Consider the following 27,944-nt stretch of genomic DNA (forward strand, 5'->3'; position numbering starts at 1 on the left):
CAAACATTTTCCGGGGGAGAAAAAAAGCTCTAAACAGATGGGTCAAACCCTAGAGGGCTTGAGCTTGATTAACTGAGAGGAAGTGGCTTGAAGTAGCGTAATTACCTATTAAAGAAAGAAAGGACTGCGAAGGAGGCTGGAGCAAAGGCGTTCAACAGGTGGACACAGTCGCAGATGCCATCTCGACTGCGAAGAGTGCCTTCAGTCTGGCGCTTCAGGGCCTACCCCAAGTTTCTGTGCCGTGGGCTGCCACTTGTATCGCCTTGGAGATATTTTCACCCAGGAGCATTGACATGTCATCTGCTGACCTTATCAGATGCTATTCAACCCTATTAAGAGCACCAGATCCAGTCGCTAAGGGATAAACCGCATCAGAACGATGATGGATTGGTACCGGGGACTGACTCACCCTCTGTTGCAGGACAGCCCAAGTGATAAGGGGAGCTCTCACAAATGAGACGACAATTTGGCATCCAAATTGTTGAACTCTATGAAGCTCTACTGTCTTATCAGATCACATTCGTCTGTTCCTGTTACCGTCATCGGGGTCTTGCCTTCTTAGGAGATATTCTCGAAATTGATGATTGGGAGCACAAGATGAAGCTCGTGGTCGATACCGAAACAGACATATACAAGTCGTCCAGGAAATATACAGCCCTGCAAATGTCGCTGCGGCTTGAATAACCAGTCGTGAATTGAGTAACGGACGAAGAAAACCAATTCCTGAGAAATCTTCGGTCTACTGATCCTCGGGATGACAAAGATCGCATGGAGAAAACCAAAGGAGGACTTCTCATCGAATCCTATGTTTGGATTGTAGGTAACCAACAGTTTCAGCAATGGGGGACTCACCCAGGCAGGCGAGTCTTCTGGATCAAAGGCAATCCGGGGAAAAGGGAAGACCATGCTTCTCTGCGGAATGATCAATGAGCTCTCAGGACTGAATACTGGAAATGGTAAAGGCACCTGCCTGGCGTATTTTCTGTGCCAAGCAACAGATTCTCGCATCAGCGGCACGACTTCAGTCTTACGGGGCTTGATCTATCTATTGATCGAACAGAAACCCTCGCTCATCTCTTATATTCGAGAGAAGTACGACCGTGCTGGGAAAGATATGTTTGAAGACGTCAATGCTTGGTCTGCCTTTCCATTCCCTACTTGCTCCTGGAATCCTCAGTATGTAGGGTTACGCTCTGTCACATACAACGAAGAAGGCGGGTGTTTCAATGTGGGCCTGGATCGTCTGTGTCTTGTTTTAGAGTCCCTACCGGCTACAGACTCGACCCTGGGGTTAATTACCGGCTTCGTGAGGATGGGTATAATGCGTCGCAGGATGGCAGGTGGGTTATCAAAGATGAAGAGAGATCGCTGTGGCTGCCAGCCGGACTATCGTCCTGATCATGCTTTCAGTTGGAAGGGGGCGGCACATACTCTGGTCATTTCCACGAAACGGAAGGGAGTCATGGTCATGGAGTTTGCCTCGGGTATGGATGTGCGCAGCGGGCATCGTTAAGCCTCTAAAAATAGTTAACAGACGTTGGGATGTACTATAGGCCTTTACTTGTAATCGCGTTGTTTCAAAAAGATAGTCCAAAGGCCTTCAAAGAGGTGTGCTAACTCTCTTTATAAGCCTTGATATTATATTTCAGTCTCTACTTTTGAGTCTCTACTTTTCCATCCACAGCGTACTTGACATTGAAGTTCAATCCAGTTGGTATTATGGGTGGTCAACACAAATAGGTATCAATTCAAGAACACTCAACATAAGAGATCTAACTACCCATGATACAACCCAACGAAATGCTCAACTTGAACCACCCAAAAACAGAAAGGTATCATTCCTCCATACTCAGTCTTATTACATACCCCCATAAAGAACAGATATCCTCTCCAATACAAAACAAAAGTCTTCCACGTGTGTGCGTGTGCGTGCTATATGCCCAAGTCCATTCTTTTTTGGTGCCCCACTTTTCCCAATCCCATATGCCCCATAATAAGCAAAAATACATCCACACCTAGAAAGAAGAGTGACAAACGCTCGCCGGCTATTTAAAACAAAGAGAAACCAAAAAACGACAGTCCAAAATATCAGTAAACACTCCCCTGTATACTCTTATCCTCCATCTCAGCTCTCATCAATGCCTCATCCGCCTTCTCCGTTAACGTCCTCGCCAACTCCAACCCATCAGCGTTGCTCCCACTCTCATCCTCATCCTCATCTGGCGTCTCATGCTCCCCATCTGCCTCGTGCTCTCCATCACTGCTATGCCCAGCATCACTGTGGCAGTCTCCCAACCTGTTAGCCCTCATACCCCTTCCCATCCGGCTGTTATCTCTCTTGCTGCCAGGCCCAGTGAGAAAGACAGCACGATGAGAAGCAGGCTTGAGATAATCATGTGTATGTGAGTGGTGGTGAGTATGTCTGTGACGCTCGTCCTCTGACGAGTCAGCGTCATCCCCGCTGGCGACGCTGTTATGCCCGCTGTACGTCCCGCCAAAGTCCCTTCCGACATGGAGTTGCTGTACCGCGCCCCCATGGGCAGAAGTTTGATGGTTGCTGCTGCTGTTGCTGTTGTTGTTGCTGAGATGGGGCGGTAGGCTGGGACTCTTGAGCTGGCCACGTAATCGGTCGTCGACAGAGATAAAAGACGGCGTACCGTCTGGACTAGAAACCACCTCATCTCGGGCCTTGCTGATGTCGATTTTGGGACCCGTGATAGAGATGTCAAAGGAGGGGTTAGGGCTGCCGTCTGCGCAAAGCGTGGTTGATGACTGAGACCAGAAAATCTTTTTGCCTGCCGGCCGTCGACTCACTAGTGTTGTGCTATTGGCCGTGCCGTTGAAGGAAGGGTTGGTGAGGCCTAAGGTCGAAGAGGTTGTCGTGTTGTTGTTGCTGTTGGTCGTCGAGGAGGTGGAAGAAGTAGAGTTATTCGTTTCAGCAGGGGGAGCAAGAGCGGCAGCAGCATCGAGGGGAGAGGCGGTGCCGTTCTTGACGGCTGTCACGTTGCTCCCGCTCGTGTTGCTGTTGCTGTTGCTACCGCTGCTGTTTTCACTTCCAGCCAGGCCGACAGCCTGGTTAGAGATGATATGGTCATTCTTGACCAAGTCAGCCAGCGTCTGGCGGATCTTGAAATTCTTGTCGTGGTTGCAGCCGTTGGGACAGCCTCCCCAGCGACGTCGAATCTCAACCACTGAGCCGGTGCGAGCAAGTTTCGAACTGTCTTTACTCTTTCCATTCTCCTTTCCGGTCTCCGCCTTCTCCTTGTCCTTTACCTCGGCTTCCTTTTCTCTGGCCACCGCTTCCAACGCGTTTTGTTTTTTGAGATCGGACCATGTCCGTAGCTTGTTTTCTAGGATGTATTTGCCCGTGTTCATGTCCTGCCTCATGGTGAGGAACTCGCAGTGGTTCACGTTGCGGAGATCCTCAAAGTACTCGACACTGAAATGGTACCACTTCATGAGGAAGACACGAGACATGAGACCGTGAGTGACTGTTGTGGGTTATTATTAGCATCCCCATTTCTTTGGAAAATTGGCTCGTTCCTGGACGAAAGAAAAGACATACCTAATACGCAGACACTGGGAAAGTCGTCATCCCCAAACTGTCTCCACAAACTCTCGTTGAAACCACTGACACGATCGTAGGCATCCGCCGCACTCTCGCCGTTTGGAATTCTGTAGAAAAAGTGACCATAGTCGGCACGCTCCTGCCACATCCTTTCCATCTCGGCGCTGCATGGCTGGAAGTTGCCAAAATCTTGTTCGCGCAGCCTTGGCTCCTCATAGACCTTGATCCTGTTCCTGTTAAAGTTGCTGTCTTCTGGCTGGTTGTCCGTCAAGGTGGCGAGGATGCCTTCTGTCGTCTCTCTTGTCCGTCTGTAGGGGCTGGTGAAGAACTGAAGAGTGTCGTCGGGCCGCAGCAGGCCCTTGAGTCTCCGACCGGCTTCGTAGGCTTGTTGCCATCCTTCTTGCGTGAGCTTGACTCTGTGATCGGGAATGGTCTGGTGGATGTCGCGGTTCTCTGTTGCGGAAATGGCATGTTAGTCACACTGATCTTCTTGTACCCCTCCTTTTTTGCGACATGGGAATCTGCAGTGCGAGGCTGAGACATGTGACGTACTGTTGCCCTCCGACTGGGCGTGTCTGATAAGGATGATAAGTCTTGGTTTCCCCATGATTGTGTTCTCCTTCTCTTCTCTGGGTGAATTGGGTCGTGGAGATAGCTGCAGTTGGTGTTTGAGCAGGATTGGGGAGTGGGCAGGTGTTTCTTGGGCGCTTGGTGGTCTAGTGATAGGCAGTTCGTTTCAAGTTGCCTTGTAGGTAAGGGGAGGGCCTATCAAACAAGGTGGGGGATAAAGCGCTAGGGGTTGTCCGACAAAGGGGATCTTCGGGAGTAACAGAAGGGAAAAGGAAAAATGGAAACAGGCCAAGTTTTAATAGCTTTGAGATTCTCAGTTACAGCACAGAGCCTAGCTGCCCAGTCTTTTGCAATATGGATGCTCGATGATATTTCGTATTACCAATGCGGTTCGTCACCAAGTGACCCCTGCCAATTACTCACTATCCCAAGCCCACTGCCCAGTTGTTTTTAGCAGGCTCCAAGTGGAACTGTGGAACGGTGGAACGGTGGACACAAGCAAACTCAGACTTCAAGTTGGGCATGACCCCGCTAGTTTTTCATCTGGAGGTGTCTGGATCTCGTTGGCTGCTTGGTCCATGGAACAGCACCCAAAGCTGTCGTGTCTGCCTCTCCTTGCGCGCGCCTGATGATGGATGGCAGTGCCCGTGTCTGCATGGTTCTGCCATTCTTCAGCTTTGGGCTTTCTTCTATTGTGCAATACCTCTATCAAAGCAAATGGCACGATTCCACCGTCCCTTCGTGCCACTTCTGGTGTCATCTCCTGAAAGCATAGGGCTGCCGAGTTTTGCTAGCTGATAGCAAAAGAGTACCCGCCGAACCGGTGACCGCCTGATCGCCATCGAATCAGACCGCCTCCCGAAGAGATCTACCCATCTGCCACCCGTGGCTTGCTAACAGCAGATGTGTGGTACAGACGCGCACCCCCCGCCCCCGCCCCCGGCACTTGACCATTCTGGATGACGGTTCCTGAAGCGCCCAGTTCTTGTCCCCCAAGCGCCTAACAGGAACAGACAACGTTTTCCTGCATTTTTACCTAATATGCTTCCATTTCCAGCAACATGTTCGTATCCTCTTTCATGATGCAAAATCACCACATGACACGTTGGATATTTCTCCATGCCACCAGTTCAGTCTAGATCGACAATTATATGGGGTAAACGGAGTCCACAATGTTGTTCACGTGCCCCTTTCTTCTGGATCGTGTTTGCGGTTCCCCGGGCCCCCCTACTAAAAAAATCAAAAAAAAAGTCGTCAATGCAATCCTGACTGGATCGTGGGTCGCTAAACCCCGCCATTTCTCTTGGGGCTGCCAAGATATCGTGATCGAAATTTGAGACAGCTTCCCATTTTCAACCACTTGTCTAAACACATGCTTGATCACTGACCAGAAGACCAATCAATGGGACTCTCTCTTGGCCGTAACATTTGCTCACACCCGGATATCATCACGCAAAACGTGCGGTGCGTGTCATGGCCATTTCGTTCCGTTTGCTCCCGTGGTAGGTCCCGTAGGTCCCGGAATCTTAGATCTTCATTGTGTCAGGCACCACGAGGCTGAAGCCCCACCACCAAAGTGACTCTTTTCTTGGCACAGCCAAGGTGGTGGCCCAGGCTCTCAATTTTTTTCCCTGGTTGCGCCGCGGTCGCGTCCGGTGTGCCAAGCCAAACCAAGTGCACCATCCAGCTGCAAAGCTTCAACTCCAAGAAATCGCATCATCAGCATCACCACCATCTGTCGCGAGGGACCCACCAAATCGACTCACAGTCGCTACCACGTTCACATTACAATTCCGGCTTTTGTAGTAAACAGCCATCACCACCATCCTTGTCGGCAACTAGCTACTGGATCCAGCCTTGCGATTACATCACTCCACCACCATCAACCCTCCCAATCCTCAACCTCAGCTCACCTCAGCTCACCTCAACCAACTCCCAAAATGGCCGACGCCCCCCCAGCCAAACGCCTCAAAACAACCACCTCCGCCAAAACCAAACACAACCTCTCCCCCACCTCCCTCCAAGCAGCAACCCTCTCATCCCTCTTCGCAAACCCCGACAAGCCCATCCCCGTCCCCACCGGACCCCAAAAGAAACACCTCCCCCCGCCCCCAGAAATAGTAACCAACGTCCAAGGCTCCTCCGCCGGCGCCGGATCGGGCGAGTTTCACGTCTACAAAGCCGCCCGCCGCCGCGAATATGAACGACTCCGGCAAATGGAAGAGGAAACCGCCGCTGAAAAGGCCCAGCGCGAGTTTGAGGAGGAACGACTAGAGAGGATAAGAAAGGACGAGGAAAAGACGCGGAAGAACAGGGAGAAGAGGAATAAGAAGAAGCAGAATAAGGGGAAGGGAGGTGGGAATAAAGGGGGGACGCCGCAGCCAACTACTACCGCGAGTGGGAAGGTGGGGGATAAGAAAGGTGACGATGGTGATAAAGTGGCTGGAAATGGGACAGAGAAGGGGGATGCAAAGGAGTCGACAACACCACAACCACCCGCTGTCCCAGTCGCCCAAGGGGTGGGGTTGGTCATCTGCGATGATGATTGAACGACAACCAGCTTCACACACGCAGCATCAGCAATCGGTAGAGTATCAGAGGAAAGGGTATCTGCATTCCAGCATTTTATTTGTTCACTACTTCCCACCCATCCATCCATCTATGCCATGCTTTATCTACCGGCGGGTCTACCCTCCTTCGTCATCTGTACATTTAATCATCACCACCGCTAATGCCGACACCCGGTTGCAGCTTCTTCGCGCTGCAAATGTCATCTACTCTGAGCAAGAGGCAGGCGGCCTACGTTATGTTAGTATACTGTAATACCGTAGGCAGAATCAAAAACCATACCTCGATAGCAGTCTTCATGCTCTGCACCTTGATAGCCTCCGGCTCCCAAACACCATACTCCTTCATGTCCACCAGCGAACCAGTATCACCATTCACGCCCCACGAGCTCTTGCCCTCGGCGTGCTTAGCCCGGAGATCGGTCAGCACCCTGACAGGGGACTTGCCCGCGTTCTGGATAAGCGTCCGGGGGATGACCTCAAGCGCCTCGGCAACAGCCTTGTAAGGCCACTGCTGGACACCCTCAATGCTCTTGGCGAGCTGCTGTAACCTGACAGAGACCGCCATCTCGGTAGCACCACCGCCAGGGGATAATCTGGGGTGGAACATGACGTTGCGCGCCACGCCCATGGCGTCCTGGAGGTTGCGCTCGATCTCGTTGAGAACATCCTTAGAGGGACCTCTGAGGAGGACAGTGCAGGCCTTTGGTGACTTGCACTTTGTGAGGAAGGTGAAATACTCGTCGCCAATCTTCTCAATCTCGAACAGACCGCACTGGGTGCCGACGTCAGACTCCTGGAGGTCTTCCACTCTGTTGACGATGGTGGCACCAGTGGCTCTCGCTATCCGGTTGTTGTCTGTCTTGCGCACGCGGCGGAGGGCTGTGACGTTGGCCTTCATGAGGTAGTGCTGAGCGAGATCTAATACACCATCATCAGTCTTATGCCCCCTATACCCCTGAATGTTTGCAAACAAACTTACCAGAAACACCCTTCTCAGTGATAACCAAATCTGGGTTCAGCGCCAAGATATGCTCACACATGCTCTTGACCTGCTCCTCCTCAATCTCTAAAATCCTGTTCCAGTCCTCCTCCTTCGTCACCTCGATATTAGTCTGCGACTCTCCCTTCTTATACTCCAAAGGACAATCCAACAGAATAATCCTCGGGTTCTCAATCTTGCGGCGCATCTTGGGATGAGTAATATCCTTGTTGAGCATCACACCATCCAGCACCCGACTGTCCTCAATCTCACCACCAGGCACCTTCTCAACACGCGCATACCGCTTGATATCGACCTCGCGCTTGCCATTGCCAACCTCCCAGGTGACTGTCCTGACAGCGTTCAAGGCAAGGCTGCACATGAGCTCCGACCATCTCGAGACAAACTTTGTGCCGATGGACGAAGAAATAAGCTTGTACATCTCCTTGTCGTCGTTGATGTCGATGGGAAGGGAGATCTCCTCGATGATTTCCAGCGCGTCCTTAAGAGCCCGCTTGAAGGCCGCGATGATGTTGACTGGGTGGATGTTGCGCTCGAGTTGGGGGAGGGCCTGCGCGAGGATCTCACCGGCTGTGACAAAGTGTTAGCCCCTGGTCAGCTTCCATGCCCAACATGCCCATCAGTGTTGATTTGTAACCCACCCAGGATAATAACAGTAGTAGTACCATCACCAACCTCCTCATCCTGCGTCCGGCTGAGCTCGATCATGCTCTTGGCCGCGGGGTGCGACACCTCGATCTCGCGGAGGATGGCGTGGCCGTCGTTGGTGAGGACGATGCCGCCCATGGGGTCGAGCAGCATCTTCAACATGGCCTTGGGGCCCAGGCATGATCGGATAATATCAGCAACACTGTATCCCCCAGGTAAGTTTCATGTACTTCAAACGACGACGACGACAACATCGACTCGGGGCGGTCAAGCAACCAGGACGGCGGGGTAGTAGTAACATACGTTTTGGCAGCAGCGATGTTCGACAACTGAGCCTTGCGACCGGTCTGCCTCTCAGCACCGGCATTGGTGTCTATGTTCATACCATAATGGTCAGCTATGAGCAAGTCGCGGTAAAGGGGACCCAAAGTATATAGGAGGCGGGGAAGCTTCCATAGAGGAGGGATCCATACTCATCACCAAGACAGGAGCCTGCATCTTGCCTGTCGTTGGCTTTCCGCCTGTTGTATTGTTTTAAAAAGGGGTATTAAAACGAGTCGTGGTCGGGGGGAGAAAGAAGGTGGTCAACGAAAAGGGACAAGGCGTGGTGGTCGCTGGAAAAGGGCGGGTTCGAAATTACACAGCGAGGATCCAGCGTGGGTTCACTGTTTTCCTTGTCGTCGCTAGGCAGCTCCTGAGGCGCTGGAGGTGGGATGGTCCCGAAAAGTTCAGAAGCCCGGGATCCACCAAAGCTCCCGCTCTCAACGCCCGAGGTGGGGCAACGCCCGGATCAACACAACTTCCCTTCCGCCTGGATATCAACGGCCCCAAGACGTAGTATAATTCAACGTCCTAAACGACTTAATGATAACAATCAAATACACTTCGTATTATCATGGCGAAGGGGTGTACATAGACCCTATGTACACATCCATAATATCAACTCGGCCTGCTTCTTTTATACATGTCCATCAAAGTCGTCCACCTCACTGCCCGTTCCTTCTTTCCATCCCTGATAACCTTCCATTTCCCCCCTCCCTTTCCCTCTCTGCGTCTCTTCAATGTTCAAAATGCCAACACGATAACCCCTTTCTCAATCACCAAACAACTTCACCATATCCACCAACTGTTTGTAAATGTAATGGAATACAAATACGTACAAAGGAAAGAAGCACGGTGGCAAGGTTCGCAAAGTGTGCTCTTTGTCGACCCAGAGAATTAGATGTTAGTAAATGCTATTGTCTGGCCAGACCATAAACTCCCCAAAATCGACGAAAAAATTGATACAGAAAACAAAAAACTGTCAAAAGTGACGGTGCTATACAGCACAAAAAGCGTATACTGAAGGAAACAAAAACAGAGGTCTTGTTTGCGCGCAGTAACATCCTGTTGCAAAAAGAGCCTGCTTCCGTCGCTGAACTCAAAAAGAGACTAGAAATTTTGCGAGATTCCAGCTGTCTGTTGCGGGTAGTGTGCTGGGTTCTCGATGCGAGTGTTCCTCCGAGCCGTCACATCCCGGATGATTGGTGAGCCGCCTCCTGGCTGGCTGGGGGGCTGGTCTGAGTATGGGTTTCCACTGCCGTACTGATCGTAGTACTGATTGGGTCCGCTGTACGCCATACCTATTGGGCCTTCGCCAGAGCCATCAGACCTCGCAGCAGCACTATACGAAGAGGAAGCATTGGAAGGCCCGCGGTGCACGTCACCACGGTTGTTCGCAGCAGAAGGACCCATTACTCCAAGAATCTCGCCCTCCGGTGAAGCAGGCACTTCATGCATCAAGGGCTCACCAGATCGTGTGTCGGAGACAGTAGCACGGGTAGGTGAAGCGGCATCCGAATAAGGGGCCCCTCCAGACATGGTTGTCGATGTTTTCCTCGCAGTCGAACCGGCAATCGTGGTGGAGCCCCAGCCTCTGTAGCCAGCGGAGGACTCATCATCTCGCCCATCATAAGCGGCAGCGACGGCTGGAATTGTTGGGTCGGCGTTAGGGTTGTATCCATAATCTTCGACCTCCTTGCGTCTCTGCTCCTCGGCATCCTTGCGCTGCTTCCTCTTCCTCCACAAGAAAATGCCAGCCACAACCAAAAGAGCAACGGCAACAATAGGGACCACCACAGCGATAGCAATTTTCCCACTGTTATTCAATTTTCCGGCCGAGGCCTCAGGGTTGGCGTCATTGCCAGCGCCAACCCCGGGAAGTCCAGTTGAAGAAGACGATGAGGTCTGCGCAGGATCTGGTACGCCATCCGTCGGTCTTCTAGTGGTGATGGTTTGCGTAACAACCTCTGTGCTGGTGTCTGGTTCAGGGTCTGGGGGGTTGCTGGATGAAGGCTCCGGAGAAGGCTCTGGTTGTTGTGGGGTGGAACTGGTGGATGGAGGATCAGGCCTAGGAGTTGATGATGTCGAAGGAGGAGGAGGGGTGGGAGTGGTAGTGGGAGGAGGGGGAGGAGGAGTGGGGGTTGGAGTTGGTGTAGGAGTCGGTGTGTTGCTAGTCGATGGCGGAGGAGCGGGTGGGTTGGTGTCAGACGGTGGAGGGTCTGCGGAGGTGTCCGGCGCGCCAGTCGAGTTGGTAGACATCACGAAGAATCGTCGCTTCAATCGCGGTAGGTTTCTGTATGGAACTGCCATATTAGCATGAGATCCTACCGTGGCAGGTTGCGACGCATGGCGGGAGAACACAGCAGGAACATCGTGGAAGACGCCGTGCACCTATTAAGAAACTGTGTGGACGGAAGTGGTGGAGGTTGAAAAGACAGTCGCGCCGCGGCTGCAGTGAGCAGCATCAACGAGAAACAGGCGGTGCGTGTCGGACTGGATCGGGGGCTACAAACCTCTGGGTTGCGGCGAGAGTGCAGATGCAAATGTCAGCGGCACGCGACAGATGACGATGTCAATTGTGCGGCAGTTGCGAACGAACGAGCGCTTCGATGCGATGGACCAAAGGAGGTGTTTGAGATGGTCGACTGCGAGACCAAATGAATGGCTGAGCAGACGATGCCGTGTGCGCCGACAAAAGAGGCCAGTCGCTTGGCGGCTGAACCTCAGCGGTTGACGAGCTCTGCGGGGCCCGGGATGGCGGGTGCCGAAGAGTAATTGAAGCTGTCGAGCAATGAGTCGGAATGAAAACAACAAAAAGTGAACTGGAACGACGGTTGACGAAATCGCGCGCCGTCACGGGTCGAACGAGGAAAAGACGAGATGGGGGAGCGATGGAAGGTCAGACCTTCGGGGGGATGGCACGAGAGATTAGGTGCGGCTTCAGGGCTGTTATTCCCAGTTGCCAGGCTTGGACTAGGCGCAGGCACAGTTCATGCGGCAGTGCAACATGTACCGCGGCTGCCAGATTGGGCGAAGCGGTACGTAAGACGACGGGACTGTGACACCCGAGACGGGGGCGATGGCCAGGTCGAGGAGGGATTGTCGGCCTGTTTGAACCGACGGCGATTTTGAAGCAATTCTCGTTTCTTGATTTTGTTTTTGTAAACATCCTCACCAAATAAACATCGGACGAACCTAGTCTAACAAACTTCTTCTGTATCGCTCGAAGCTTTTCATCAGGTGACCAGGCCTGTGCCTCATGCTTTTCCCGCCGGGTCGTTCCTGGGGCAATTTTCAGTTCCTGGGATCTGGCTGTGGGGCCGAAAAGTCCGCCGTTGCATGGGATGACAGCTCTGAGCACTCAAGCTCCCAGCTGGCTTTTGCAACTGTTCGATCGTCCAACCTTTTTTTCTTTCATTCTTTGTCCCCAAGCCAATCTATTTCCAGAAACCCCGTATTACAGCTGAGCTCAGCCTCGTCTTTTGTGCTGCACATGCCAACCCACAACGTTCCCGGCCTGCTACGTGACATTGCCAGAAGATCACGTTGTCGATCGCCTCTCGACCTCTGCTCGGCCTGTCTGAGCTCCCTCCCCAACTTCATCACCATCAACCCATTTCGACAATACAACAACCGTGCGGCAAAGCCATCGCCGTTGGCCATGAAATCCCAATTTGTGGAGATAAGACACCCACCGTTGGTTGATCCACCTCCATCTCACCTACCTCCAGCAAATCGGCTCGCCAACATGCACCCTTTGCAGGACCCTTGTTGCCTGAAAGCTCTCTGCTTTTGCATCTGCAGATAGGATCTCACTCAGTGCCCTTCCTGCAGCCCGCTCCAACCGGGGAATTAACCCCCCGGGACTCTTCTCTTATCACGATCCCTTCACTTGTTCCCATTCTCCATCCTCAAATCATGACCATCAAGCTTAAAAAAAAATGTTTCTAGAAAAGCAACCGATTCAAACCGCCCCATCGATCCAAAACGTCATAGTAAAAAAAAACCAAGCCTAGGACCCAACACACTGAACCCCACTATAACTTCGTAATCAAGTACGCTAAAAGGCGGGGGAATATCGTCTCTCGGGATTTTGCTCATCTGATCTCCTACATTTTCCTCCTCAATCATGGATGAACCTCGCTGAGTGTTTTCGTTCCTGACTACTCAATCATCTCTACCTATTGCAGCCTCTTCTTCATCAGCTCAGTATTGCTTGATGGTGTGCTAGCAATGTAAAAATAGCCCCTCTAGACCTCGACTCCTCACCAGTAACCATCTCAGCTGCCCCTCCACTACAAGAGACCTACAAATACTCAGATCAGCTACAGGCAGTTCTGCCTATGTGCTGACAACCTGCATAACAAAAAGTGTCTTGTCCTCCCCTAATCCAGATCGAGTCCAAATGTTACAAGACCTGCAGCCTGAGGCGCTTGGGCTTTAGTTCATCTACCCGGACATATCTTCATGCAAGGGCAAAGGAGAACATAGACATGCAGAATTCAAGACATATTTCAGCCTTTGTTTTTCGATCTAAGATATCTCTAATTCAACTCTTTTTCGCCTCTTCTGAAAACAAACCAAGGCGAGTGCTGTATCTATATCTCAATGCTCTTCCTGATAATACCCAGCGTGATGGCACCGAGCGCAAACATTAGGTATAACCCCCAAAACGACAACCCCATAACCCCTGAGCTCCAACAATCCAAAAAAACTTCAAAACAAACCACCCCTTCTTGTTGCTAAAACCAACTGCTTCACTTCAACCCAAACCCCTCACTCCCATTCACCGCCCCCCAAAGCATCCCCTCCAACCTCTCCCTAGTCCCATACTTCCACAGCCCCAGCGCATTAAAGCACGTCCTCGCAGTCGGATACCGCCCAATATCATCCCCCAAACACGAAATCTTCACCACCAGCGACGCCGCTCCCGTGGCAGGTATCCTATCACTCCCCGTAATAAAACTCAACAATTTCCTCTGATCCTTGGGGCTCGCCCGTTCAAACGAGCTCCAAAACCACCTTACCACCGGCTCGTCCTCCCCCGGATCCGCAACCTCCTTCCCCCACCCTTCATACTGCGCCACCGCCCTCAAAGAGTCAATATCCAGCGCCTCATCCGACCCCCTCACCAACAACTCAATCTCCTCCGGCCTAAACAAACTCAACGCATTACCTCCGCAAACCGTGAAAAATCCCCGCTTGAACGGCTCAAACTGCCTCGTTACCGACCCGTCAAGAAGATACCTGACATACAACTCGACATACTCCCTCCTGTTCGTATTCGTCACCGGCCTTCTCTCACCCCCGGGACAGAGCGGCACCCGCTCCACGACCCCATACTTTTCCACATCCACCACAAAGTCCAGGCAGAAAACCTCCTCGAGGTCATCATCGCTATACTCCAACAACTGCCTCAGCCCCCTCGCCAGTCTAGGCCTAAACTCAGCCAAATCTTCCAGCGTATAATTCATCGTCTGCCTCTGCTGATGAGCCACCTGCCCAGCCAGCGGCGGCGGCGGAGCAGCCATCAACAACTTTCGAAACGCAAACGGCGGAAGCGCAACATCCAAAATGGTCGAGTTGTAAATCGCAAGCCCCAGCACCACTCCCACCAAAAAGAATTGCTCCGATGGCTCCAGCGAGTTCGGGTTAAAATAGCAATAGCCCGAATCCTCATCATAGAGAAACATCCCATGATCCCTCCCAAACACTTCTCTCACCAACAACAGGAACCACTCCTTTCTCAACCCACCGGCATCAACCCCTTCCTCCCCCTTGAAAACAATCTTCAACCCCTTCTTGATATCCTCCCCACCGCCCCCAATAACCTCACTCACAGCCTTCAGACTGTCCTCCACAAGGCAATCCCGCCGAATATTCAGTGTCAAAAACTGCCTCACCACCCTGTGGCTGAGAATGCTATCAAAAAACGCATCCCTTGCCCGACTCTCCATCTGCCGTCTAGCATCATGCTCCAAAATCTGAATCTTGGCCCCAATGCTCAACAAAAACGGATACTGACAAAAAGCGAACCTCGCCTGCTTCTTCTCCCACGCCTCAAAATCGCCCACCAGATCCGAGTCGTCTAGCAGCGTCGTGTAAAAGTCGCTTGTGGGGACAATCTGTCCCCTGGCATACACCCCATCACCACCGTTGTTATTGTTGACGCTGTTACCGTCGTACATGTTTCCACCCCTTCTCGCATAATCCATATTGTTCGCCGCAAAGAGCAACCCCAACACCCTCGCCGCAGCCTTGATCTGCCAATCATCTTGATAGACCACCCTCTTTGGCTTTTCCTTCTTCTTCCCCCTGTTATTGTTATTATTCTGGCCCCCATTAGCCCCCCCACCGCTCTCTCTTCCATGCCCAAGCGCAGCGTGCAAACTCGCCGCTGACCTCCCAGCCCCCATGCTAGGAATCAACCCATCCGTGATGTCAACCTTGGTCTCATACTTCTTCTCATTTTGCCTAATGAGCCTATATGCCAAGAAGCTCGACACCAAGTCCTTGGTTTGCACAAACATCTTTTTCGGGTATCTTGCAAACCACCCAACTAAATGGTTTTGGCAGTCCGGATTAGTATTCGACACCAGCCCCACAATCCGTTTGATAATACCCGAATGTCTCCCAGAGGTGGGACTAGAACCTCGCAGTGGGTCGTTGCTCTGTGTCGAACCTGCGCTGCCAGGGTGCTCAAACTCCCCAGAGTAGGGCTTATAGTCTCCGTGCAGCAAGGGATTTCCAGCAATGATCATGATGAACCGCAGGTCATCGGGGCTAACAATGGGCCTTCCTGGTCTTTTGAGCATCGTCTCGCAGGCTTTGAGAAGAGTCCGTTGGGCGTGCTCCTGTCCAATGAGAATCTCGGTCTCGAGCTCCATGAGCGTGGCATGTGGAGCAGCCAGGTCTGGGTCTTCTTCTACCAAGCTCGAATACACCTCCGGCCATGAACGAGCAGCCTCCGTGACAGCCGAATACCACTCTTCTAAATCCGCCCATTCCAAGCGAGGACTCCGCGAGCTGACTATGAACTGTCCGTTTTGGCTTTTATTAGAGCTCGACCTTCCAGGGACAACATCCTCCTGCCCACCTGTCCACCAAGAACCGTTCTCCGCAAAGTTGCCCAAGAGTAATAGCTTCGCATCCAAGTCAACGATGGGCTGGGGGTTGATAGTTGGCTGCGATCCCCTGCGGTGTTCGATGTGGTCGACTGAATGTTTCCGTACATCCTCTACTGTAGGGCGATGCCGATGGCCTCGGTACGATGTGAATGACGAGTTCAAACAGTGAAACGAAGTAAAGCAAGAGACAATGTAGTCTTCAAGTGGGCGAAATATTCTCCTGGCTTCACCACCTGGACTTGGGGGTTGAGGTGTATACTGATGAGATGGTTGCTGTGGGAAAACCTCCTGGAGAGCAGGTCGTTTCTCAGGGTATGAAGCGGATATGGTATTGGGGACAGTGTTGGACCAACTAGGCTGTCGGCGGTGCTGACTAGGATCGCGGGACCTGCTGGGTATCGGCTGGGCCCTACGACTAGGGCTCCCAGAGCTTGGTGGCCGCACCATGAGATAGGGCTCCGAGAAGTTGCCCGAGTTGAAGTTTCCTTCAGTTGAATTGTTGAAGAACGGATTTGTGGATGGCTCGCGAGGTGGACTGAGAGCCTCGGGCTGTGGGTTTCTCAGGGCAGTTGCCAAGAACGCGTACAGACACTGAGAAATCAACGACTGTGTGTGTTCGAGAGAAATAGTACCGTCTACAGCAAGTCAGCAACAGCAACGGAAAGATGTAAACGGTCTCCTTACCAGACGACAATGTTGGCCGCCGGTCAGGTGAGGCGCCCGCGCCCCGTGAATGATCCCGTCTATTTTCCCGGTTATGATCATGGCCACGATCTCGGTCCCTTGGTAGCGGCTGCAAGTCATTGATAGTGAGGCAGATGGTGCACTTGAATACATGTAGGTCCCTCGGCCATCGTACAAGCGACCCGCACGTCATGCAATTGCCCGTCGAGTAATCCCTGCTGCCACCCGAAGAGCCGTTGCGGTGACCACGGCTCGGTGGGGGTCTTCCTCGAAACTTCGGCAGAGGTCCGGCGTCGAGACCGGACTCAGAATCGGACTCGTGTTCGGGGCGGGTCATGGGGCCCGATTTCTTCTTCTTGATTGAAAAGAGTGACGGGAATGGATGGCTCATGGAGCGTGTATGACGGGGTCTTTGTGCGTTGCGCGAAGGGTGTAAGTCTTCATCGGACGAGCTGGACTCGATTTGGCACTGCTGCAGGTTCTCCCAGGCCTCTAACTCGGGCACTCGAGAAGCGCTTCGATATCGGCTCCTTTCGCGGTTACTGCTACCATGACCGCTTGTAGACCCGGGCTGAAGATGCTGACGAGCATGCGCTGGTGATCGAGCTTGATTCGAAGCCGTTGCGGGGTCGCGTGGACGCAGAAAGGCAGAAGAGCCCACTTCGTTGGGCCAGGGAGCCATGATGACGGCGAGACCTTCTGCTGAGCAACTTCAAGCCTGGGCAGCAGAAACAACCAAAGCAAATAGGTCACAGTATCAGCAAGATAGCAGGTTGCGCCTTCACCTCTTGTTGCTTTTTTGAGAGCCCCACAGAATCCCCGGCTCTTTCCTTTGAGGGGCAATATCAGGCGGGTTGGAGAAACCGTCACTGGCACGGGGGGTGGCGTGACTGCAGTTATTCAACTGAAAATGGAAGGGAGATGGAGGCCACGATGGTTTTGTTGCCTCCTGCCTCCTTTGCTTCGATGAAGGTCAAGAGCAAGATGAAAAGTCCAAGACTGCCGGGCCAAGGTCACTCTGCGTTCCCAAAGCACAAAAGTCAACAATAAGAGAATCGAGGTCGGCAGTCGGCAGGGTGGAACACTGATTACGTTGCGTGGTAGCGCGTGTCGTTGAGAGATGGCAATGACGATGGTGTATGTAGAAAGAAAGCCACCCACGACAGGAACAAGCGCCATTCGGTAGGTTGCGACAAAACGAACGAGGGCTGGAAGAGGAGAGAAGGAGAGGTCTCGGCCAGCTCTGGCATTCAAATCAATCACAGCCCAGCTTGAACTGCGCTGAAACGACCCAAGGGCCTGTATTACCACTGACCAGTCCAACAGTAGCGACCGTATCCACCAACATCCAGAAAAAGCAGCTTCAGAGAGGCTCTGGGGATCTGCAACAGGCTCACACCCAAGGCCGTTGGCATTGATGAATACGAGTCAACCCCTGCGCCGACCATTTGGCGCCAGCGCTCAAACTACGGTTCACCCACCCCGCCACAGTCCATTCCACCAGCCACATGTTTACAGCCACAGCATCATTGCAACACTAATCCCAGCCGAACCTGAAAGCTCGGGCCGTGCTGGTCCATCTCGTGTGGATCGACAGGTCAGACCAAATTCAACTTCACTTCTGGTCAGTCGAAACAGAGTGCACTGGATTGAGCAACATTGCGAGCTTCTGCATGGTTCGGCGCCTCATGTTCAAATGCCGTTCTCGTAGGTTCGTGTTCCCACAAAGCCCACGCACCAAAAGCAATCTCATCGAGAAGACCGCAGCTTGTCATGAGGCCTGCTTAGGAAAAACATCACAACCATGAGCAACCTGGCCTTGCATGTTTGAGGTGAAACGGGGAAAGGATACTACTGGATTGTTTATACTTGTTTGGTAAGAGCAAAACATCAATTGATGTATCAAGGTAGTCAGACTTTGCAGTCCCCTGCGTGGCAATAAGTTCATGAAAGGTTTTCCGACAGTGGGCGCGGTCATTGTTCTTGTTCTGAGTTCATGATACTCTGCTTTTTTCCTTCGGATGTTGAACATACTTGATAAATCAGGTCCAACGACAACAATGAGTAACAGGTCAATAGCGTGCGTGGGCATTCATCACCATGTCCATCAACGGGACAACACTCTGTTAAGTTCCGCGTAGGTGAGTGGTCATGGCACGAATCATATCTCGCTCCGTACCTCATAACTTAGGTATGAGAGCTTCCAAATAAGGTACACGGGCTAACACAATAGGCGGCGGAGGGCAACACAACAGAGGGAAAGTCTCAGTGAAACTGCATAATTCAAACAGTACACAACGATCACAGCGACTTGAAGTTGTCAGTCAAGAATAATGTGTGCAAAGCCGGCGAGCAAACCAATTTCATTGCAGACCCAAACACTCCTCCCGAGCTTTTGGTCCTCGCGCTTGGAGAAAAACGCTCCAACTAAACCAGACATCTCCAAATTCGAATTTTGAAGCTTATTACACGTCTTTGGGAGGGGCTTCTTGTCTTTCGACTTGGCATACATTATATACACGCTGTCTGTTTGTTTCCTATCTCCATGCTTGCTTAGAGTATCACCAGAATCGAACATTTTCCTCATACCTTGCCTACACCTGCTCTTCACTACGCCACTTTATCCATTCCCCTCAAATCAACCCCATCCACCCCCCTGAACTCAAACCACTCCCCCCATTCCTTATCGCCCACCAACCTCCCCACCGCCTCCTCCTCACTCCCCCCAGCAAAAACCACAAACTCAATCCCCTCCTCCTCATCCCCTTTCACTCCCGCTCTCGAAGGGTAAAGCACAACCCCCCCCTGGTCAATACTATCCACCAAATGCCTATACGCCACCAACTTCGTCCTCCCCCCCTTTCCAAACCCCCAATCCCCCCCAAGCAACCCCCCAACATCCCTATGATCAGTAATATACACCCCTCCCTCCGGTAACTCATCCAACATGATACTCAGTCCCACCTTATCCACCGCCTTCCCCATCTCCCGTATCATCCCATCCAAAACCCCATTCTCCAACGTGACAATCCCCTGCGTCATCTCCCTTACATACAACGCCAACCTCCCCAAACTCCAACCACTGACAACATCCCCCACCGTCGGCTGCACCACCCCCGCCGGCGGGAAAACTGAGAGAGGGCAGCCGATGCAATTGAACTGATGCCCTGGATGCAAAGGGGGTGACAGCCTCGGGCGGAGGTTGATAGTGTGCGTATAAAATGGGACGGTAGCTGGGTCGAGGTCGAGGGGGGAGAGCCGCATGAAACTGCGGAGGAGCAAGGCGGCGAGGCTGTCAAAGGTTGAGATCCATGCGTTGGGGTGGGAGCTGGACAGGTCGGATGAGGCGAGGGATTTCAATGCTGCGGCTTTGGAGGCGGGGAGGTGGAATAGCAGTGAGACGCCTTTCTTGGTTGGGTCAGGGGGGGTGTACACCTGGGGTTGGATCGGTTTGTCTGATGATGGGGGGGTGGTTGAGGGCGGGTTGAGAGCTGAGTTGTCCAGGCAGCTGAGGGGGAAGGGGGGTATAGGCCTAGAGCGAGACAGGGCTTGGCAGATCTTGGAGAGCTGGGTCGTGTAACCCACCCAGCCGATGACGTCGTTGGCGAAGTGGTGGTGGTGCATGTTCAAGATGAAGCCTCCCCGGATGAAGTTGAGCTTGTAGGCTGAGATGACGGGGTTGTTGGATGGGTGGGCTGGAGGGTGGCAGCCGTAGATCTAGACATTGTCAGTCACGGTCATGAAAACAACCTACCCAAAAAGGGACAGGACTCACCATGCCAGGAATACTCCAAACCTTCAAATCCCCCAACAACACACCCCTAAAGTGCTTCTCCTCCAACTCGTCCATACTCGGGTACTTCTTCCCATCTGCTGCCTCCTCCAAGCCAAGATGCTGAACATCAAACCTGACTGTGTCCCCCTTCCTCCTCACATATTGCAGCTCGCCCGGCTTCTCAGGGTTTCTCTCAAGTCTCCCAACCAGATGCCGGACCTGAGAAAACATGTGCTCAAACCCCTCCTTCAAGGTCTCAACAACTCGGATTTTATCCTCCTCTGTTGCAGCAGCTGGAGAAGAGAACCGGAAGAACAAGGCATAGTTGTTATACGTCTGCGGCATAAAGTAATCCAATACGCCCACAGGTCGGCGTTCAACCTCGGGGTCATCCTCCCAGTTGGCAGGATGAAGGTTGTAGGTCTGGTAAGGTGGTGGTTGAGAGGGTGGTGACAATGATCCCATTGTGATAGTCGTCGTTGATATGCGGAAAGTCTCAGAGGAAAAAGAATGAAAGCAATGAATTCGAAGCCTGGTAAGGTACCGAAAGGCTCAAGCCAAAAGGGTGAATGTCAAAAGAACTTATACCTTAACACACCTCCCCATCCCCCCCCCATTCTCTCAACCACCTTCCCCATCAGAGAAAAAAGACCTTGCATCTTCTACTCATCCCACCCACCCTGAAGTTGTCGTTATCGCCAAGTAGGTCCCCACCTTCCTTCCTCACTTCTTGCAAGCCAACAGCTTCAAGTACTGCGTATACACGGCATAAAAGATCGGCAAAGGCCCACACACCTTCCTCGAGAACAAAAAGCGCCTCGCATTCCCATGATACAGCTTTGTATTACCTGACTTGGTGATTAACCACATCAATAAGCCCAGCGGGGATGTGACCAGAATGAATCATATCCACGTAATGTGTGCCGATGTAAGCAGAGCAGCGACATCCATGATTGGGCGATCAACACACCATCCGTTGGGGGTTGCGTCCCGGCGTATCAGTGCGTATTTGATGACTGAACCGGGCTGAAGTGGGCTTTTCGTGCGTATTAACTATATGGCTCGTAGTCAGCAATAAAGACAAAAAGTCCTGAAACAGTAACATGTAGGTCGACCTGTGTCCGCCGTGGCTCGCCAAAGTGTGCCGGGCTATCTGATTGTCCCTGTTGTCAATTTGTCATCCACCCTCTCTTCTATCAGACACAACCACCCTGAGCAGACACAACACCCTCCACTCGGCCAATTAAATACATACAAAACAGTGGTTTGAGCCAAGTAAACCCTGGAAAGGACTGGTAAACGTACATGGGTATAATGTGTACAATCCTCCTACAAAAACGCCTCGGGATTCCTATATCTGGAATCCCATGCTTCCATGATGCACATGCAGACTCCATCTCGCCAATGCTGTTACAGTCATCTCCAACAGTAGTTAGACCTCCTACCCAGAACCACCCGCTTTGCCTTCTACCATATGCCATTGACGAAATCAAAACGCCTCCCTCCACGCTTGCGTGACCATACGCTCCTTGCCATGCCCTTCATGCAGCTGTCGCTGGAATCATGTGTTGTCTATAGGGTGTATGTACGCTATGCCGCTCAATAACGAACAAATAAGTCAAATATACTCCGGAAACTTAATCGATCGCGATTATTTCGTCATGTCTTGGGACTCGCCGCACAAAGCGTGGCTGTTGATTTTCAGCGCCAGGATACGCCATGGGAGTAGCCGTTCCATAGGGTTGATGCGGGCGGTCAGCTTCATATGTGGCGACTTGGTCGTAACTGTGTAAGGTTATGTCAGTATTGGGACCAGGCAGTAGAATCGAGTTTGTACTAACCCTGGATGAGCTGGGTAATATTGATACCCAACAACACGTTCCTGACGCTCCGGTCGCTGCGGCAGACGGATGAAATCAGCTTGCTCATAGACTGGAACACGGCCAGCATGCTCTTGTAAGTAGCCTGGCCTTTCGACAGCCACAACTCGCTCGTATCGCCGGGACGGATGATTGACAGGCACAGGGCGTGCGTCAAATTCGCCGGTGTCAACCGGAATTGGGCTCAGCTCATGTCGCCTTGGGAAGTTGTTGGAGAGGCGAACAATCTCTATAAAATCTCCTCGCAAACGGTCCATGGGCTGATTCCTATCCTCATCAAACCGACTATCATGCCTCACAGTATCCATAGGAACAGCTGGGCGAACATCGGCAGTCCCTCTGACGGTGTAAGAACGACCGGCGGGCTGTGGACGTATAGGCTCTGCCCAATGATGCGGCGTAGGCGCTGAGGGGCCTTCAATGTAGATGGGACGGGCTTCCGACCTACGGACTAGCCCGCTGTCCTCGACATAAACGGGTCTTGCCTCTGACCTAAGGTGCGCCACGCCATCATGGCGTGGAACAATATCCTGGTATGTTGTTAAGCGGTGCAAACTCGAATCAGCAGGTCCGCCGGGGATCCAGTTCTGTTCAGACCGCGGAGGTAGTCTGACGAAGCCTTCCTCACCGCCCGGTGTCCGGTATCCGCGCGCCTCAGTGGGCCTGCTGTAGGAGTCTTCAGCACGATGTGTCATGTATCCCATCGGAGCAGACTCAAACGCGGAGGGATGTTGCTTCGCAGTCAGTCGTGAGGGAGAGGCAGGCTCGATCGACTGTAAAACATGCTCCTTGGGTTCCTGGCTGTGATAGTGACTCGCCCGGTCACCCTGACGGTCAGGATAGGCATGAGACCCAACTATAGGTCCACGTTCATTCTCAACTGCAATCTTGTAAGGGCGTGGCGCCTCTGGAGCATGACTACCGGTGGCAGTAGAGATACGCTGCGCTACATCGGTGTAGCCAAGCCGGCTCAAAGCCTCTTGGAACCCGTTGTGGAGGTCGAGGGGAGTTTGAGAATAATATACCCGCTCCTGTGGACTGCGAGCTGTAGAAAGATCAGATCCCAACCGAGTTGAGTATTCGAGGCGTAACGGGCCACGGCTGGCAGACCTACCATTGGCCATTGGAGCTGCAGAAGTTACGGATTCTTCTGGTGCACGTCGTTGACGCTCCACAGCCTCATTCCAAGCCACGTCGCGGGCCGCTTGATAGCGACTGAACCCGCGCTGTGCCCACTTGGCAGCTTTGCGATCTTTCTGTTGAGTTTTCTTGATGGCGCTGCGCTCTGGGTGGGCCACGCGGGGACCATAGTCCCCGCGAGGCTGCTCAGCAACCTGCCGAACCGCAGGGTGGGCGGCAGTTTGGTTCTGTCGTAATTGCGCAGCTCGGATGGAGGGAGGCACCCAGTTCGCCTCCGCTTGGTCTTCATCGGCCGCCACCGAGGTATCAGACGAATCATCCTCGTCGTCATCTTCATCATCATCCTCATCGTCGCTCTCAGAATCGGAGATCACGATGACCTCGTACAGAATCTCATCGAGCTGGTCTCGTCCCGTCTCCTCATCTCCTCGCCACTTGACGAGGTAGTCGAGGCAGAGGGACTCGACGGCTTTTCTCGCATTGACCCAAGATGTCTCTTTGAGCAGCTTATCATACCGAGTATGGTTATGGCGGATATGGGCCAAGACAGCGAGCTGAACTCGGCGTGACAAGGTTATGTCGGCAGCAAGGCCAACCGGAATAGAGTCTTTGCCCTGTGCGACCCTCGACTGTCTAGGAGTGAGTTTGGGTTGTTGAGCCAGCAATGGTAATGTACCTACCTTGTTAAACGCATGATCCAGAATCATCTGGCGGTCGGTATGAGGAATGCGCGGAAACAGATCTCTTATAGCTGCGTCAGCTTGCTTGGTGATGTCTTCTTGTCTCTCCGGGATGGGTTCAGGAAGGCCCAGCTGAGCACTGGTACCAACCAGCTGATCATCCCCAAGAGTTTTGCGAGCTTCTTCCACAATTGACTCCCGGAAGTGGTGGCCCACACGGTTGAGGTGAAAGCTTAAGGCTGCCGAGAATACACCATTCATTGACTAGAGATTCGTCAGAATTGGAAACGTGGGAAGCTTGTGTTATTGACAAACCGTCACGATGAAAATCATAGCATCGCGCTCTCGAGACAGCTCCTTACAGAGAGTCGTCAGGGCGGGGTTCCCAATAGGAACAAATTCCATGCCCGGGGGAGGTTGTCGGTTTTGGGTGAACTGCTCTTGGTTAGTGTCCAGGACGATGCGAGACAGCGAGCGAGCGAGCGAGCCGCATGATCCAGTTACCTCGAATTCGAGCCTCTTCTTTTTGTTCTTGTTCTCGACGGCCTCGTACCATGTCTTGTACTTCTTGCTGAGCTGTGGCTTGTCAGGAATAGCAACCAAACCTGGGGGCAGAGGGGCCGCCCAATCCACAGGATTTCCTTTGCGATCTTTCTTATGCCTGCTCTTGGCTTGAGTTCCGGTGGGAGCCGTCGCAACAGCGCCCTTCTTCTTCTTGTCCCTGCCCATGATGACTAGTAGTATCTTATCAGGTTGGCATGGCACTCGCAATAGAATGTTCCTTGGGCGGCCGAAATGCAGCCAGAAAACGCCGTCGAACCAGCCACAATAGAGGTGGAATAGGCTGGGTCAGGCACCAAAGCGACGCTTTTTCTTTACTCAAGAAAGGACAGCGGGGTCTTCACGCAGTGATGACCCAGCTGGTTGCTTGCAAAAGATTAAAAGACGTGCGCGCCGCGAAATGCCAGTGAAAGACAGAAAAGAAGAAAATACGACTTGGAAGCGAAAACACCTGCTGGAGAGCGCCGAGGAGATAGATACTGGCGATAGGAGCCAGGCGACAATATCCACAGCCACTGTTGGGTGCTCCGGGAAAAACAGCAGTAGGTTCAGTGGGCGCGCCCTACAATGTCGCCAATGAACCCGAACGCAGGGAGCAACCTGAGCTGAGGAGCAACAAGCAGTAAAGCGCTAGAAATAATTCTCACAGAGGCCGGGCACGATCATGAAAACTCTGCGGCAGCAGTCGCGATGCACCGCTCTTGCTGAGACTGGAGATTGGAGACGGGAGACGGATGGAAGAGAAGGACCGGGAATGGGTGCGTCACCCCTCGTGAGAAATGCAGAAGCGACGGAACCCCTCTGGCGGGATGTGGCTGGGTTGGGCCTCCACAGCCCGCAACGCCACACTAAGATCGGAGCAGCCACAACTCTCTTTGCACTTCACCACTTTGATGGTCGAAGCTGATTGGTCTGGTCCAGATTAAACGCCTTCCTTATTACTCTGCATCTTGGTGTAATCCCAAAGCCTGCGTCCTCAAATCTAGCTCGGATAAACTGCGTGGTGTTTCTTTGAGGACCGGTGAGGACGACAATAGGTGTTTGACCGTGGCGGTTTCTTGTCTGCATTTATAGGCGTCCGCAGTCTTGCATTCTCTAGGGCACTCCTCTCAACCTCTCTTTTTCTCGACAACCTAAGACAACAATCATCGACCACCATTCTCACAATGGCCGACTTTGATCTTGGAGCGTCTTTTATTCCCGCCTTGTACAAGCCGGCAGCCCTGTTGCCTATTGCCAAGCATCGAGAAGCCCTCTTGTACCTGATTGAAACCTCCCCTGTCACTATCGTCGTGGGTCAAACCGGCTCAGGCAAAAGTACTCAGATCCCCCAATTTCTCGAGCAGGCAGGATGGTGTGCTGATGGCAAGATTATCGGAGTGACACAGCCTCGGCGTGTTGCAGCAACCACCGTTGCCATGAGAGTTGCAGAAGAGGTTGGTTGTGAGGTGGGCAAGGAAGTTGGTTTCTCCATTCGCTTTGAGGACCTCACCTCGGCGGCTACCCGGATCAAGTTCATGACTGATGGCCTTCTTATTAGGGAGGCACTGGTCGACCCTCTCTTGTCTCGATACTCGGTCATCATGGTCGATGAGGCCCATGAGCGATCCATCAGTTCTGATATCCTCCTCGGGTTACTCAAAAAAGTTCGCAGGAAGAGACCTGAGCTCAGGATTATCATCAGCAGCGCCACGCTCCAAGCCGAAGACTTTCGGGACTTCTTTTCGGAGTCCAACGAAGAAGCACCAAAAGACGACAAAGATGCCGCAAAGGTTGCCTCCATCATCAGCCTCGAGGGCAGAACCTACCCCATCGACATCTTGTACCTGGAGCAACCAGCCGAGGATTACCTCGAGAAGGCTGTTTCAACCGTCTTTGACATTCACGCTAACGAGCCAAAAGGCGACATTCTCGTGTTCCTGACGGGAAGAGACGAGATCGAAAAAGCTGTCCAGGCTGTTGCAGAGCGGTCAGCTCAGCTCCCTCCAGGATTCGATTCCCTCCTGCCCCTACCAATGTATGCCGGTCTATCGACAGAGCAGCAAAATTACATTTTCGAGGAGACCCCAGAGAACTTCAGGAAGGTTATCTTCTCTACCAACATTTCCGAGGCATCTGTGACGATTGACGGAATCGTCTACGTAGTCGATTCTGGGTTCGTCAAGCTGCGCGCCTACAACCCTCAAACTGGCATCGAGAGTCTGACAGCCACGCCAGTCTCGAAGGCATCCGCTGCTCAAAGGTCAGGGCGTGCAGGCCGAACCAAACCTGGAAAGTGCTACAGACTCTACACCGAGGAAGCTTACCAAGCTTTGCCTGACGCCAACGTGCCTGAAATTCAACGCTCGAACCTGGCTCCTTTCGTCCTCCAGCTCAAAGCGCTGGGGATAGACAATGTCCTTCGGTTTGACTTCATCACACCGCCCCCAGCAGAACTGATGGTCAGGGCACTTGAACTGCTCTACTCGCTTGGGGCGCTGGATGAATACTCCAAACTGACAAAACCCTTAGGCCTGAGGATGGCAGAGTTGGCAGTGGAACCTATGATGAGCAAGACCCTCCTCTCGGCACCCTCTTTTGGCTGCTTGAGCGAGATATTGACGATTGCCGCCATGGCAAGCGTTGGTGGGACGATATGGATCCAGCATGATGGCGAGAAGAAGAAGACGGAGAGCGCGAAGCGGAAGTTCTCAACCGAGGAAGGAGACCATCTAACCCTCCTGAATGTATACCAGGCCTTTGTGACCAACGGCCGCAAGGAGGCACGTTTCTGCCACGAAAACATGTTGAATTTCAAGGCAATGTCGCGAGCAATTAGCATTCGAGCCCAGCTCAAACGTTCTCTAGAGCGATTTGGAGTCGTAGTTGATGAATCGCTTGCGAACGGTTCCACATCCTCGACCGCTGCTGGCTCGGCCTCCATCAATAAAGCAGAACAGATTCGACGCTGCTTGACCTCGGGCTACTTCGCCCACGCAGCGAGAATGCAGCCAGATGGATCTTTCAAAAACGTGTCTGGGACAACGGTCCTTCATGCTCACCCGAGCTCGATCATGTTCAACCGCAAGGCTGACTGGGTCATCTTTCATGAGGTGATGGAAACCGGCGACAAGACTTATATCAGAGATATCACCAAGGTCGAGAAGAACTGGCTGTTGGAGTACGCTCCCGAGTTTTACAAGACGTCGACTTGATAAGACAGATTGTGGCTTGGGAACGCGAGAACCGAGCGGCGGCATAGGGAAATCGGACCGAGAGGGCCTAAGACATAACAAATCGGAGGTTTGCTCCCGACATATGCAGCGCTCGAGCGGGACGAGCGCCTGCGGTTTATCGGTTTATCCTTCCGGCGCAAGGAAGGGAGGTGAGTGAGAGGCCTACAAATAATGATCTCACTGGATGGAGAGGTGGGCGTCCAAG

General features: G+C 52.6%; 8 protein-coding genes across 8 annotated transcripts; 2 read left to right on the plus strand and 6 right to left on the minus strand.

Moving 5' to 3' along the window:
• Window positions 1-1,774: 1,774 nt before the first annotated feature.
• On the minus strand, window positions 1,775-5,046 carry QC761_0056620 (uncharacterized protein). The gene is made up of 3 exons (XM_062872527.1): window positions 4,121-5,046; window positions 3,566-4,021; window positions 1,775-3,491 (listed from the first exon to the last, which is right to left on the minus strand). Exons 1-3 carry the CDS (start codon window positions 4,173-4,175, stop codon window positions 2,089-2,091), a joined length of 1,914 nt encoding a protein of 637 aa, XP_062733792.1. The 5' UTR covers window positions 4,176-5,046; the 3' UTR covers window positions 1,775-2,088.
• A 1,032-nt stretch (window positions 5,047-6,078) lies between these two features.
• Window positions 6,079-6,687, plus strand: QC761_308275 (uncharacterized protein; the record flags this gene model as incomplete). The annotated part of the gene is made up of 1 exon (XM_062877970.1): window positions 6,079-6,687. The coding sequence occupies one exon, from the start codon at window positions 6,079-6,081 to the stop codon at window positions 6,685-6,687; it is 609 nt and encodes a 202-aa protein (XP_062733793.1).
• Window positions 6,688-6,740: 53 nt separating this feature from the next.
• CCT3 (T-complex protein 1 subunit gamma) lies at window positions 6,741-8,854 on the minus strand (the record flags this gene model as incomplete). The annotated part of the gene is made up of 6 exons (XM_062877971.1): window positions 6,741-6,937; window positions 6,989-7,626; window positions 7,688-8,278; window positions 8,350-8,558; window positions 8,660-8,729; window positions 8,830-8,854. 6 exons carry the CDS (start codon window positions 8,852-8,854, stop codon window positions 6,851-6,853), a joined length of 1,620 nt encoding a protein of 539 aa, XP_062733794.1. The 3' UTR covers window positions 6,741-6,850.
• A 933-nt stretch (window positions 8,855-9,787) lies between these two features.
• On the minus strand, window positions 9,788-11,049 carry QC761_308290 (uncharacterized protein; the record flags this gene model as incomplete). Its single annotated transcript, XM_062877972.1, has 2 exons — window positions 9,788-10,970; window positions 11,006-11,049. 2 exons carry the CDS (start codon window positions 11,047-11,049, stop codon window positions 9,788-9,790), a joined length of 1,227 nt encoding a protein of 408 aa, XP_062733795.1.
• Window positions 11,050-12,754: 1,705 nt separating this feature from the next.
• On the minus strand, window positions 12,755-17,916 carry HUL4 (putative E3 ubiquitin-protein ligase). Its single transcript, XM_062877973.1, has 2 exons — window positions 16,489-17,916; window positions 12,755-16,439 (listed from the first exon to the last, which is right to left on the minus strand). Exons 1-2 carry the CDS (start codon window positions 17,168-17,170, stop codon window positions 13,435-13,437), a joined length of 3,687 nt encoding a protein of 1,228 aa, XP_062733796.1. The 5' UTR covers window positions 17,171-17,916; the 3' UTR covers window positions 12,755-13,434.
• Window positions 17,917-18,882: 966 nt separating this feature from the next.
• On the minus strand, window positions 18,883-20,728 carry QC761_308315 (uncharacterized protein; the record flags this gene model as incomplete). Its single annotated transcript, XM_062877974.1, has 2 exons — window positions 18,883-20,205; window positions 20,264-20,728. The coding sequence occupies 2 exons, from the start codon at window positions 20,726-20,728 to the stop codon at window positions 19,099-19,101; spliced, it is 1,572 nt and encodes a 523-aa protein (XP_062733797.1). The 3' UTR covers window positions 18,883-19,098.
• Window positions 20,729-21,900: 1,172 nt separating this feature from the next.
• QC761_308320 (uncharacterized protein) lies at window positions 21,901-25,622 on the minus strand (the record flags this gene model as incomplete). The annotated part of the gene is made up of 6 exons (XM_062877975.1): window positions 24,468-25,622; window positions 24,279-24,398; window positions 23,964-24,227; window positions 23,724-23,912; window positions 22,105-23,510; window positions 21,901-22,048 (listed from the first exon to the last, which is right to left on the minus strand). The coding sequence occupies exons 1-6, from the start codon at window positions 24,690-24,692 to the stop codon at window positions 21,901-21,903; spliced, it is 2,352 nt and encodes a 783-aa protein (XP_062733798.1). The 5' UTR covers window positions 24,693-25,622.
• Window positions 25,446-27,718, plus strand: QC761_308330 (uncharacterized protein; the record flags this gene model as incomplete). The annotated part of the gene is made up of 2 exons (XM_062877976.1): window positions 25,446-25,984; window positions 26,069-27,718. The coding sequence occupies exons 1-2, from the start codon at window positions 25,691-25,693 to the stop codon at window positions 27,716-27,718; spliced, it is 1,944 nt and encodes a 647-aa protein (XP_062733799.1). The 5' UTR covers window positions 25,446-25,690.
• Window positions 27,719-27,944: the final 226 nt, after the last annotated feature.

The sequence above is a fragment of the Podospora bellae-mahoneyi genome, chromosome 3 (genome assembly GCF_035222275.1).
Source record: "Podospora bellae-mahoneyi strain CBS 112042 chromosome 3, whole genome shotgun sequence".
NCBI classification, from domain to species: domain Eukaryota; kingdom Fungi; phylum Ascomycota; class Sordariomycetes; order Sordariales; family Podosporaceae; genus Podospora; species Podospora bellae-mahoneyi.

What these genes read in the sequence shown, in the direction of transcription:
- HUL4 (XM_062877973.1), bottom strand. Translation starts at nt 17,170, where the DNA reads ATGGCTCCCTGGCCCAACGAAGTGGGCTCTTCTGCCTTTCTGCGTCCA. An exon ending in GCGGCCAACATTGTCGTCTG is followed by an intron (nt 16,440 to 16,488) that starts GTAAGGAGACCG and finishes GACTTGCTGTAG; the next exon opens with ACGGTACTATTTCTCTCGAA.
- QC761_0056620 (XM_062872527.1), bottom strand. Translation starts at nt 4,175, where the DNA reads ATGGGGAAACCAAGACTTATCATCCTTATCAGACACGCCCAGTCGGAG. An exon ending in CGCCCAGTCGGAGGGCAACA is followed by an intron (nt 4,022 to 4,120) that starts GTACGTCACATG and finishes TTTCCGCAACAG; the next exon opens with AGAACCGCGACATCCACCAG. An exon ending in TCCCAGTGTCTGCGTATTAG is followed by an intron (nt 3,492 to 3,565) that starts GTATGTCTTTTC and finishes AACCCACAACAG; the next exon opens with TCACTCACGGTCTCATGTCT.